The 12,978-nt window shown below is 65.0% G+C and overlaps 1 protein-coding gene across 2 annotated transcripts in view; it reads right to left on the reverse strand.

Moving 5' to 3' along the window:
* Positions 1 to 8,638, reverse strand: part of DNAH17 (dynein axonemal heavy chain 17) — a gene marked incomplete at its 5' end in the record, with an annotated part of 65,708 nt that extends 57,070 nt beyond the window's left edge. For both annotated transcript variants that reach the window (XM_081110337.1, XM_081110336.1), the window contains 13 exons: positions 265 to 411; positions 1,351 to 1,543; positions 1,760 to 2,025; positions 3,198 to 3,314; positions 3,767 to 3,934; positions 4,648 to 4,734; positions 4,862 to 5,014; positions 5,539 to 5,664; positions 5,803 to 5,888; positions 6,381 to 6,480; positions 6,652 to 6,841; positions 7,518 to 7,711; positions 8,294 to 8,638. In XM_081110337.1, coding sequence (XP_080966463.1) covers positions 265 to 411; positions 1,351 to 1,543; positions 1,760 to 2,025; positions 3,198 to 3,314; positions 3,767 to 3,934; positions 4,648 to 4,734; positions 4,862 to 5,014; positions 5,539 to 5,664; positions 5,803 to 5,888; positions 6,381 to 6,480; positions 6,652 to 6,841; positions 7,518 to 7,711; positions 8,294 to 8,638 — 2,172 coding nt within the window. The remainder of the gene's footprint in view (positions 1 to 264; positions 412 to 1,350; positions 1,544 to 1,759; positions 2,026 to 3,197; positions 3,315 to 3,766; positions 3,935 to 4,647; positions 4,735 to 4,861; positions 5,015 to 5,538; positions 5,665 to 5,802; positions 5,889 to 6,380; positions 6,481 to 6,651; positions 6,842 to 7,517; positions 7,712 to 8,293) is intronic.
* Positions 8,639 to 12,978: the final 4,340 nt, after the last annotated feature.

Below are 12,978 nucleotides of genomic sequence, written 5' to 3' on the forward strand. Positions count from 1 at the left end.
AAGGGCGCACCGGGCGCATCGGGCACTGGCAAGGTGCCTTTCAGAGCCACTCCACCTGCATTGGCACTGCCCACAGCCCCCACGCCTCCCACCTCCAGCCCACCAGTGTCGCCAAGCATTTTCAGGCGATCCACGCGGAGAAACGGTGGGCAAGGGCAGAGGGACCAAGCGGGCAGGCCACGAGGGTGGACACCGCATGCGTGTCCGTGGGAAACCAGGTTCCAGGCAGCAGGGCGTGGCCGCCGCCTGCGCCCACGGGCTCACCTCGTTGTACCAGCCGACGATGAGCTCCAAGTTGCCCACAAACTTCCGGAAGGTCTCGTACTGCGAGAACAGGGTCTCGGCACTGCGCGGGATCTCCTTCTGTTGCTGGAAGTTCAGGTACTTGACTTCTCTCAGCACTGCCACCAGCTGAGGCCCACAGGGAAGGCGGAGCCGGTCAGGGGGGAAATACCTTTGTTTCTCATTCTTTGGTTTCAAGAATTTTTTTTTCAATATAAATTCTCAGATTGACGTTTCCGCGCGGGACCCCATGGGTGGCCCTGCTCTCAAATAGTGTGCTTGCTGAAGCCGGCCTCCAGGTGCTACTGCTCTGTCTCAGATCTAAACATGTCCTGAGCAAACTTAAAAACAATAATGGCCCGACCGGTCGGGCTCAGTGAGTGAGCGTTGACCTATGAACCAGGAGGACACTGTTCGACTCCTGGACAGGACATGGGCCGGGATGTGGGCTCGATCCCCAGTAGGGGGCGTGCAGGAGGCAGCCAATCCATGATGTTTCTCCCTCATCACTGATGTTTCTCTCTCTCTCCTTCTCCCTTCCTCTCTGAAATCAATAAAAAAAGATTTTTTAAAATCTAAATGGCCCTAGCTGATTTGGTTCAGTGGATAGAGCCTCGGCCTGTGAACTGGAGGGTCCTGAGTTCAATTTCCCATCAGGGCACGTGCCCTGGGCTGCAGGCTCGATCCCCAGGAGGGGACGTGCAGGAGGCAGCCGATCGGTGATTCTCTCTCATCACTGATGTTTCTCTTTCTCTCCCGTCCTCTCTGAAATAAATTCTAAAATATATTTATATATATATATGTATTTTAAAGATCTAAATTCTCCCAAAGGGCATTAGCTAGTAAAACAGATTAAATTTAAAAATACACAAAAAAACAAAGGCTTCAATGACAAAGCCTTAGCCCAGCATGACGTCACCCCACGAGCAGAGGCCCCGCCCCGTGCAGAGCCCCCGCCCCGCGCAGAGGCCCCGCCCCGTGCAGAGGCCCCGCCCCGTGCAGAGGCCCCTCCCCGCGCAGAGGCCCCGCCCCGTGCAGATGCCCCGCCCCGCGCAGAAGCCCACGCACCGCTTTGCTGAAGTTGACACGGATGAGGCCCGAGGCGTCGCGCTGCAGGAGCGGCTGCCCCAGGTTGAAGAGGCAGTCCTCGTCCACGCGCGACACCCACTGCTGGTAGATGCGCTCGCGGTAGCTGCGCAGCAGCTCCATCATCTCGTCGTACTTCTGGTAGATGAGCTTGGCCTCCGTGCTGGACATGACCCTGGCGGCGGCGAGACGGGAGACGGGTGAGGGCCCGCACGTGCGGGGGTCCGCGGGGCCCCAACCGGCTGCAGAGCCCCATAACCGCCCCTCCCTGCACCCCCGATTTCTCCGTCCCTGCGGTCGGACCCCCGGGGGAAGCCAAGTGCGCGCCCAGGGAGAAGGCGCCGGAGGTGGGGGCGGGGGTCTGGGGTGGGGGCGCGGCCCGTTGGCTCACGGGTGGTCGATGTGCTTCAGGTCCCGCATGGGCACCTCCAGGCGCTCCTGCAGCTCCAGGCTCCACTTGAGCTGCCCGGCCACGGGGGGCATGTTGCGGTGGATCGGGGGGATGTCCCCCGCGGCCGTGGCTGCGATCTGGGCGTCGTACAGGATCTTGGTGTTGTCCAGCTCGGCGTCGAACAGCTCCAGCATGACGGAGTAGCGGGGCACCACCTCGGCCAGGATCAGCGGCCGCTCCAGGAGGCTCCCGCACATGGACAGCAGCTGCGGGCCGGGAGGCGGCTTCAGCGGGCCCAGCCCCAGGGCCCCCCAAGTCCTCCCAGGCGCCCTCCCCACCCCCAGGCTCGGGAGGGAGGAGAACATGCAGGTCCCGTGGAGACCAGGAGGCCTCTCCGCGCAGCCACTGGTGAGGTGGAGCCGCCTGGAGTCTGATGGGGATGCACACCCAGACCTGGCTTCTAACCCAACAGCACACACTAGGTCCGCGGCTGGGGAAATGCACCCCCGATGCACCAGTGCTCCCCAGGGCCTCCCTACAGTCCGCATCCCCTAAAGCAGGGGTCCTCAAACTTTTTAAACAGGGGGCCAGTTCACTGTCCCTCAGGCTGTTGGAGGGCCGGACTATAGTTTATAAAAAAACTATGAACAAATTCCTATGCACACTGCACATATCTTATTTTGAAGTAAAAAAACAAAACGGGAACAAATACAATGTTTGTATTTGCATGTGGCCCACGGGCCGTAGTTTGAGGGCCCCTGCTCTAAAGTGCTAACAGAGGGCCTGGCCGGCGTGGCTCAGTGGATAGAGCGTCGGTCTGCAGACGGAAGGGTCCCGGGTTCGATTCCGGTCAAGGGCACATGCCCAGGGTTGCGGGCTCCGTCCCCAGTGGGGGGCGTGCAGGAGGCAGCCCATCCATGATTCTCTCTCATCATTGATGTTTCTCTCTCTCCCCGTCTCCCTTCTGCTCTGAAATAAAAAATATATATTTTTAAAAAAGATGTTCTCAGAGGAGAATGAGGCCACCATTGTAAAATAAACAAACAAAGTGCTGATGGCGTCCCACCGACTCTCCTGTGGGCCCCCTGGCCTCCTGACAGGGCTGAAGAACATGCAGTTCCTCTCCGCGGGTCCGGTGCGGGGGGGGGGGGGTTGGCCTCCATTGCTACCGCCCTCTGCCCCTCCAGCCTCTGTTCCCGGTAAGCGGAGGGGGTGGCAATGGGCCTGGATAGGACCGGGAGGGGCGGGAGAGGAGCCGCCGGCCGTGTCACTCGGAGACGGGGCCCCAAAGCCCGTCAGAAGCAGCTCCAGGGCTCCCCGGCCCACGTGCTGCACGACGGAACCAGGCCCTGACCCCGTGTGCCCGGCTCTTCACGCCCAAGTGAAGGCATCCGATTAGATGGTCCCTGTGTCTGCACCCACGTCCCCTCCCGCGTACCTTCGCGCAGGACTCGATGAAGTTGCTGTCGTCGAAGGCTTGGCAGAAGATGGTGGCCAGCCTCCTGTCCAGGTCTTGAATTTTGGTCTCAAAATCAGCGTAATCGTTATCGAAACTCTAAAAGCGAATTCAAACGTTCACCTCTTTTCTTAAAAAAAACCTGCTTTTAGTAATTTTAGAGAGAAAGGGAGAGAGAGAGAGAGAGAGAGACAGACAGACAGACATTGATGTGAGAGAGAAACATTGTACGCCCTCTACTGGGGATCGAGCCCACAACCTGGGCATGTGCCCTGCATGGGAGGACGCTCACCACCGAGCCACACTGGCCAAGGCCAACGTCAACCTCTTCATCTGGGGGCAAAGCCAGCGGTGCTCACCCTAACACCCCCGATTGGCACCGCTGGCAGGATTCGGGGGCCCTCTCAGCTGAGCACGCTCACTGCTGGGACCTCCTCGCCGCAGAGCTGTCGGGAGGCCTGGAAGTGTCGAGCCTCCGCCCCCCACACCCCCGCTGTGTGCCTCCCGCTCCGGGGGCCTCTGCCACCGCCCCAGCCAGGGCCCCCACCCACCGAGTCTTCCGGGTCCAAGGGGTCGTATTTGCAGTCGACGAAGACCTTCACCAGCTCGAAGACCTCTTCGTGGATCTGCACGACCAGGCTGCCCAGGATGCTGCCACGCACGCCGCCCAGCTCGATCTTCTCCAGCTTCAGGAACTCGATGGCCGTTTTGTAAAGGTCCTGGCGGAGGCGGCAGCCGGGGCGCCCGCCCATCAGCTCATCTCAGAGCCACAGTCTGGGAACCAAGGGGGGCGCTCGGCCACGCCGGTGCCGGACTCTGCCCCCCCCCCCCCCGAGGATCCGGCCTGGCCGCCACGGCCCACAGGGTGGGGTGAACAGCCAGGCCATTCCTCCCGCCCCCCCCCCGCCCCCGCCAAAGCCCCTCTCCCGGAATCTTCACCCCAACTCAGAGTCGGTAACAGGGACCACGCTGTGTGGCCAGGAGCCGGAGCCAGAGCCGGCGGCGGGACCCGTGGGCCCCTCCCCAGCAGGAAGCCGCCTGTGGTGAGGGCGTGGCTGAGGCCAGGGGCGCCCGCACAGAGTCCACGCTCGGTGCCTCCAGGACGGCTCCCCCTTTGCACGGTGGGCACACTATGTTCACAAAGTTAGAAAAAAAAAACCCTGGAGATGACAAGACCAGAGGCCGAGCTGTCTGACCCTCGCATCTCCCCTCTGCTCCCCAGGGGGCACCTGAACCCTTTAGGGTTTAATTCGCTCCCCGACTGTGCGTTTGTGTCATTAGCTGCTCACAGGCAGGAGCCATGGCTCGGGGCACTTCCGTGCTCGGCTGACAGCTCCCCGTGACATGGATGGGAGGGAGGAGTGGGGGGGTGGGGGTGGGGATGGAAGACGCCACTGACGTGCAGGCAACGGGAGCCCGGCTTCACCTTTACCTCAATGGTCTGGATGCGACGGAAGAAAGAATTCATTCTGGAAAACGCTAGAGAAGACGGGAATTCCCAAGGCACCGGCTCCTTGTCCTGGGTGGAGGCGTGGGGGGGTGAGGGGGAGAGAGAGAGAGAGAGAGAGGCTGAGCCTGCCCCCCACCTTCGCCCGCCCCCACCTGGGCGACCCGCCCGCTGCCCGCCGCCGGCTCCGGCTCGGCACCTTGAAGAAGAGCTTCATGTTGGTGCAGCAGAACTGGTAGGTGCGGTACAGCCCCCTGAGCACCGACACCGACAGGGAGATGCCATTCAGCACCTCCTCGATCTCACCCTGCAGGCCTTTCAGCACCTCGTCCGGGCCCAGGTAGGTCCGCGTCTGCAGGAAGACAGGGCGGGGCACAGCTCTGCTGGGCGCACGGCCCGAGGGCTGGCAGGCGGGTAGGAGACCAGCCACCATGGGCCGGGACCTGCTTCTCGGGACATAACCCGCCTGCCGCCCGCCGCCTGCCAGGGGGCCCCTCCTCCCTGGTCACAGGCGACTAGACCCTCCCGGTGGGGCTGGGACAACCTGCTGCGGGCTGCAGGGAGGTGTGGGGGGCGGGTCCGGGCCGCAGTGCCCTGCGGGGCCTGCAGACAGGGCCGTGGGCGCCATCTGAATGCCCACAGGCAGGTGGGCAGCTGGTGCAGAGGAGAAGGGAAGGGCCTCGGGTTGAGGGAGACCGAGGCAGCTCAGTACAGGACCCGGGACCCCACAGAGCCCCGGCCCCGCCTTGGCTCCTCCCTCCAACATGTGGGGCTGGCAGAGCCCAGGTCCCAGGAGAGCTCCGGGGGCCCCCGGGGCCTGAGCACCCCTGCGCCAGCCGGGTGCGTGTCCTGCGGGCGGCGGGCAGGGCCGCCTACCATGTCCATGATCTGGTTGCAGAACTCCTGCAGGATGACGATGACCCTGGAGGGCGTGTTGTAGTGCTTGGAGTTGGCCCAGATGAGGCAGATGGTGTACAGCACCTTGGCGATGAAGGTCGGGAGCTGCGGGGACACGCAGGGCGCTCGGTCGTGTCATCTCAGCTGTCCCCACAGAGACCCCGACGCAGAGGGAGAGGCCCCGCCCCCGGGACGCGAGCCCCGCCCCCGCCGACGGCCTCCCTCTCGCTGACGCGGACACACCGCCGTGAAGTCCGCCTGCTCCATCTCCTCCAGCGAGATCCGAAGAGGCTTCAGGTGCAGGACAATGTCGTTCGCCTCCTTCAGCCCTGCACACACCCGACAAGGCCAAGGTCAAGGTCAAGGTCAAGCGTGCATCCACATGGGAGAGAACACCAGCCCACCGCCCCCGGTCAGACAAAACCCGGCGGTCTCTGTGTTAGGGAGCCCTGCTCCCTCCAAACACAGCAGCTTCGCCCGGCCTGTGTGGCTCCGTGGTCGAGCACCGACCTATGAATCAGGAGGCCACGGTACGATTCGAGGTTACGGCACAGGCCCAGGTTGTGGGCTCCATCCCCAGTGTGGGGCGTGCAGGAGGCAGCCGGCCAGTGATTCTCTCACCGTTGCTGTTTCTATCTCTCGCTCCCTCTCCCTTCTCTGAAACCAATAAAAATATATTTAAAACTCACACAGGAGCGTCTTGTGTGGGGGCCTGGAAGCTGCTCCTGGTGGGGGGGGCGGGGGCAGCCGAGCCCCAGGGTTGGTGCCCTGCCCCAGGCCCTCTGGGAGGCACCGGCAGTGTCCCCGGGGTCCCCGCTCACCGTCAGTGACGTTCAAGTACACGTTCTGCAGGGCTGGCCAGTAGCAGCTTTGGGCTTTTTCCAGGATCTCCACTATTCTGTTCACTTTGGGCCTGTTCAGCTGAGGAGGAGAGGAGAACATGGCCTTTCAGGAGAAACGTAGACCTGGATGCGCAGCCTGACCCTGTGGCGGGGGGTGGGTGGGGGGGGGAGGAGGGGGGCCGGGGGGCTGAGGCACCAACTCGGAGGAGCTGGGTCCCCTCGGGCTCCGGGTGCCCGGTCACCCGGTCACCTGGTCATGGATGCACTGGAGGTTCATCAGCCGTGTGTCCCAGAACTCGAACTCGACCCGGGGCAGCGGATTCATCCCATCCAGCAGGGCCTGGGCCGAGTCTTTGCTCAGCACGTCCCGGATCTGGTGGGACCAGTCGATGACGATGGTCTCGATGGCATGCAACAGGCTGCTGTCCAGCGAGGGAAGCCTGCAAGGCAGGGGTGGGGGTTGCCAGGCCTCCCCGACGGGGCTCCAGCCGCCCTGCCCCCCGGCCTCCCTCTGACAGGCCCCCAACATCCACCAGCAGCCCCAAGTCCCACCCCCCATCCCAGGCTCCTCCTCACAGCCACCTGGGGAGGCTGGAGGGCTCCCCCGTCTCCCGGCGAGGGGAGAGCCTGAGCAAATGGGGGCGCGCTCAGAGAGGCCAGTTCCCCCCCAGAAACAGAAGGCCAGCTTTGGAAGATAATGCCTAAGACGGTGCCTCCTGGCCATTCCGACTGGGGCTCAGTGGCCCCGGAGGACCTGCCCACACGGCCAGCCCGGGAATGGCCACCCTCGGGTGTGAGCAGGTGGAACGAGCCATTGCCCTGGGCAGCTCCGGGAGCCTCACGCACCAGCAGCTGCACATGGGGGTCGGGCACGTGGGGGGGGCCCCCGGGAGTGCCATCTCCACCTGCTGGAAATCCCTGCCAGGCCCCTCAGTGCCCCGGGTACCCACATCCTAAAGCTGGGGCCCCCTTTCCCGGCTGGGGGACACATGTGACAACGTGACGTTGGACCGGCCCAGGTACGTGATGGGGAGGGCTCCCCTACCCTCCACCCGGACTCCGTGCCCTGTCTCGCCCCCGGTGTCTCGCGGGCTGGGGGCCGTCCGGCGGGCCCACCTCTCCATGGACTCCAGCGTGCCGTCCAGGCTCCCCAGGTGCTCGGGGATGGGCAGCAGCGTCTTGCCCCGGATCTTGCCCCCCATCACGAACATCTCGTTCTTGAGCCGGTGCACCTGCTTCACCAGGTCCTCCGAGACCACGCGGGGCCACCCGCTCATGTTCTCGCTCTGGTTTAGCAGCGAGTAGAGGACCTGCGAGGACAGGGTCTGTGTCCCCCGGGCCGTCTCCGACTCCGCGGCACCCAGGAGGCATGCACGGCGAGCCCGCGGCGCGGGGCCCGGGGACACCGAGGCCTCTCCTGTGCCAGGGGCTGGGGCACCACTTTTTCTGCCAAGTGGATGGAGCGTTGGCCTGCGGGCTGAAGGGCCCCAGATTTGATTCCGGTCAAGGGCACGTACCTGGGTTGCAGGCTCCATCCCTGGCCCCGGTCCGGGCGTGGGGGAGGCAACCAATCGATGTGTCTCTCTCACATGGATGCTTCTCTCTCTGTCCTCCCCCTCCTCCCACTCCCTCTAAACATCAATGGGCAAATGTCCCCACAGCCTCTCGCCGGCAGGCGCGCAGTAGCACCGGGGGTCCTGCCCGATCGCCTGTGTCCCAGCCATGGTGGGGGTGGCCTGACCTTCCCTTCTAACAGCCCCCCGGCCAGGCAGGTGGCCGGGCACCACCCTGGGGAAGTGGGCTCCAGGCCCATCACTGACAGGACAGGGACGAGGAACAGAGGCTGCTCCTGCCCGGCCCCCAGCCCCGCCCCGGCCGCCGCCCGCACGCACCTCCTCCACCACCGCGATGAGCTGGTCCACGGGGGCCGGGCTGATGTCCCCGTAGATGAGCAACTCCTTGATGTTGGTCTTGCTGATGTTCTCCGGCTTCTTCTTGATGAAGTAGGCGCCCTTGGTCTTGAGGGCGGCGGGGAAGCCCAGGCAGGGCACGATCATGCCGGCCGTGTTGAGCGTCAGCACCAGCACCAGCACGTCGGGCTTGTCGAAGAACTCGGTGAACAGCGCCAGGCTCTCCTCGGCGCCCAGCAGCTTGCCCCACTTGTCGGGCTTGAACCGGAGGAGCAGGGTGGCGATGCCCTCCAGGTACTCGAAGCGCACGTCCGGCGTGATGGTCATGCTGACGGCGCCTTCCACCAGGCCCCTGGCCAAGGGACAGGCGCTCGATGCGGCATTGCAGCACGTCTGCCGGCGGTGCCCGCCCAGCCCCGCCCGGCCCTAGCCCCTCAACCAGCCCCAGCCCTCTGACCGGCCCCAGCCCCCCGACCAACCCCAGTCCCCTGACCAGTCCCAGCCCCCCAACCCTGACCAGCCCCAGCCCCCTGACCAGCCCCAGCCCCCCAATCCTGACCAGCCCCAGCCCCCTCAACCCTGATCAGCCCCAGTCCCCTGACCAGCCCCAGCCCCCCAACCCTGACCAGCCCCAGCCCCCAACCAGCCCCAGCCCCCACAGCCCTGACCGGCCCCAGCCCCCAACCAGCCCTGAGCAGGAGCAGAGCTGCTTTTGGGCGGGTAACCGGTCCCCGTCCTCCAGGGTCTGGGTCCCCCCTCCCCTGGCCAAGGGCCCCTCATCAGCTGACGGCAAACGCTGCCCGGGGGCCAGCAGGGCACACTGACCGGCACGCCTCCTCGAACCAGCAGCAAAGGGAATGGCTTCCTTCCCTCAAACGGCTCCAACTGCCACAGAACCCCAGGTCCCCTAAGCTCCGGGGCTTCTAGAACCTTCTGGGGACCTGAGTGACGGGCAGTGGAGCAGAGGACAGCCCTCTGCTCCCGCCACCACGGAAAGGCCCGGATGTGACGTATCTACCTCCACCCGCGGGGCGGCTGGGCCCGGAGCCGGGGAGCGGCTGGGCCATCGCAGCATCCGGGACTCGGGCGCCCTGACTGCCCGGTGCTCGCGCCGTCCTGCCGCCCTGGGTCCCTTCCTTTTCCGTTCCTGCCAGCATCTGACTCGGTCATTAAAAATAATTTTTTTTATTGATTTCAGAGAAGAAGGGAGAGGGAGAGATTGGCCACCTCCTGCACACACACCCCTGCCCCCCGCAACTGGGGATGGAGCCCGCAACCCGGGCATGTGCCCGACCGGGAATTGAACTGTGACCTCCTGGTTCCTAGGGCGACGCTCCACCACGGAGCCACGCGGGCCGGGCTGGACTCGGTCATTTTATGCTTCACCTCCTCTGAGGGGCGGTTTGCAACACGAGATCGAGGTCTTAGCCCGGCCCCTTCCACCAGAATCAGGTCCCGGGTCTGTGTCCCAGACACAGAGGGTCAAGCATGTGAGGTGAGGCCGTGGCCGTGGCCGTGGCAGGGGCCCGGGGACCCCGTGGCTTTCAAGCCGCAGCGCCCGGAGCCGGGCGCTCTGCCCAGCGCGCTGCAGCCCCACCAAGCGAAGGGCACAGAGAGGGCCCCACGCGTTCCAGGGGCACAACCGACCGTCTGACACGAATCCACAGTCCACGCCGCAGAGGCCGCAGCGAGGCCTCGCAAATGGCCAGGAATCGTCCTGACGGGAGCTCTGTTGGCCAAGCTGCCTGCGATCGCCCGCCAGGGAGGCCCCGGTGGGGCATCGTTCCTTCCCTTCCTCCCTCCATTCCCTGCCTCCCTCTCTCCCTGCCTCCCTGCCACTCTCCCTCCATCACCGCCCGCCTCTCTCCCTCCTGCAATCACAGCCCCCACAGCTCACCCTCCACTCCCTGTCCCCCGGAGAGCCCGTCCTCCTGCTGAGCAGTCTCAGGCAGACACGACCCATCATTAACTACAATTTCAGGATGATTTCCTGGGGGGGGGGGGCGGGGGGGCTCTGGCAGACAGCGGGGACCAGGCCATCTGGGTCTCCTCACTGGCCCAGCACGTGCTCCCTCTGCCCTTGGGGCCTGGCTGAGTTCCTGCAGCAGAGACAGGAGGACAGACAGGAGGCTGGCCCAGCGGGGACTCTCGCTTCCCGAGGAGCCGGCGTGGCAGCGGGTGTCTCCAGCTCACGCGGTGTCCAGAGGTCACCGCAAGGGTAGACACTGAGGGGGCGGGGGGCCCTTCGTTATTTGGGGTCTCTGCCTAGCAAGCCCTGGGAGAGGCCTCACAAGTCACCCAGGGACATGGGGGGGACCCAGGGCCTACAGCCCAGGTCCTCCAAGCCCCTCTGGGTCCCCATGCGGGAACCCCTGGTCGGGAGGGGCTGGTGCCCCTGGGAGGTGAACCTTGCTGCCCACTGAGGCAGGGCAGTTGGGCTCCTAAGCCAGTGTGGCTCAGTGGATGGAGCATCAGCCTGCAGAATGAAGGGTCCTGGGTTCAATTCCTGGTCAAGGGCACGTACCTCGGTTGCAGGCTCGATCCCTGGCTCCGGTCGGGGCACTTGCAGGAAGCAACTGATGGGCGTGTCTCTCTCACATCGGCGTTTCTCTCCCTCTCCTTCTTCCTCTCCCTCTCCCTTCCTCTCTAAGAATCGACGGGAAATATCCTCAGGGGAGGATTAACAACAACAAAGAACAAAGACGTGGGCCAGTTGCTGGGGATGAAAACCGGGCAGGGACGCGCCCGTGCAGCGGGCACCCAGCACCGGCCCGGACTCCACACCTGCAGGTGTCGGAGCGAAGCCCTCGCCACGGGCTCCTTCCCGCGGTCGGTCCCCACGGCGGGGTGTGGACACCCCTTGGGCTCTTCCAGGAGGCCCCCTGTGAGGCCCTCAGTCGGTCCGGGGGTGGGGCGGGCCTCCGCAGGCCGGCCTCCTCACCCCGCCTACCTGGGTCTCTCTCCATTGGGGAGGGGGACTCCGGGCCCGGGGCCTCGCCCAGGGCTTCCCAAATAGCAGCTCAGCGCCACCTGGACGGACGGAGACAGCAGCACCCCTCCCTCCCCGAGAAGGGACCCCTTCTCTGGACCATCACGAATGTCTCTCGGGGTCACGGTGTCGCCTCTCCACGCCCGGCTCACAGCATCTCCTCGGGAAGCTGTCTGAGAGGGTGAGCACCAGGCGCTCCACGGACAGCCCAGCGTCCAGGCAGCAGCGAGGCTGAGGCCGGGCGTCTCCGCTACGCGCCCGCGTGGACTGACGCTCTGGGTTAAGTGTGAGGTTCAGGGAGGGGCGGGGACACAGGGCGGGGCGGCCTCTCACCGTGAAATGCACTTCGGATGCCATGAGTCAGGAGAGAAGGAGGGGATCGAGGCTGGAAATGGAATTTCCTGCCTGCGATTTAACTCAGCCTGTGGGTCTCCAAATCTCCCCCCAGGACATCCATTCGGACAGGGCTGCCCCTGCGTCCGCGGGGCTCCTTGAGGGGGAGAGGGGAGCAGAGCAGGAAGGCCTGGGGCATCTGTCACCCACCATGTCCCCTCCCGCCGGCCCTCCTCACCAGGCAGAGGGCTGGCGGGCGGCTCTGGGCGCACTCCGGCCCCTGTGTGAACGGACCCTCGTGGCTGCCCGCGGGCTCTTCAGGGAAAGAGCGTTTGCCAGGGAATCGCCAGGTCCTGGCGCGGGGCCTCACTCACTGGGGACCTGTCCTCGGTCCCCTTGTATGTGTGGGGGGCAGGAAGGGTGCTGGTCCCCACACAGCACCCCCATCACCATTAACTGGAGCGACCTGGTGCCTCCCAGCCCCCTGCTGACTTTGGGGGACCACAGTGCTGAATCTGAGGCCTCCTTCACATAGTCAGCCCCCCAAATGCTGAATGCTAACCCCCTTCCCCAACCTGGACCACCAGGCCCCAACCCTCACCCAGGCTGAGCCCCCCAGCCCTGCCCGGCCACGCCCAGGGGTCTCTTTGGGGATCCTCTGCCCATAGCCCCAGGAGATGACGTGCCCATTGGCAAGGGCAGGGTCCTGGGGGACGGAAACGTCCCGTCTGTGCGGGGAACTCCGTGGCTGGTCCGTGAGGACCCAGCTTCCTGAGTAAACGCAGCCCCCTGCACGCCTCCCTCCAGGCCCGCTGGGGCTTCCCAGGGGGCGTCGGACGGGTCCGCTGCCTCCTGCACGCCCCCGACTGGGGATGGAGCCCGCAACCCAGGCGTGTGCCTGACAGGGAATCGAACCATGACCTCCGGGTTCATAGGTAGATGCTCACTCAGGGAGCCACACCGGCCGGGCATTTCTCACCCTGTAAGAAGCTGCCGGACTGTCTCCCCCGTGCGGTTCCTGCCGCCGGCCGCTCTGTGTGGCACAGTCCGTGGTGAGCCCACCAGCTCCGGGAGACGGCGCCCCGCGTGGCGGCTTCACTTGCGTTTCCCTGGTGATTGGTTATGCCGAGCGCCCCCTCGCTGCTCCATCACCCCCTCTGCCGGGGCGTCAGTCCCCACCTGCTGCGGTGCTGCAGTCAGGCTGTTTCTCCTTGTGCTGTCGGGCTGGGCGAGACCTCGGCGCCTCTGGGACAAACTCTTTACCGGGAGGCGCCTTTCGCGGCGGCTTCACTCCTCGTCCTCTCCAGTGTCTCTCGAAGGCCAGGTCTGCACCCGATGAGGCCAG

Source organism: Myotis nattereri (genome assembly GCF_964212035.1).
Source record: "Myotis nattereri genome assembly, chromosome: 16".
NCBI lineage: Eukaryota > Metazoa > Chordata > Mammalia > Chiroptera > Vespertilionidae > Myotis > Myotis nattereri.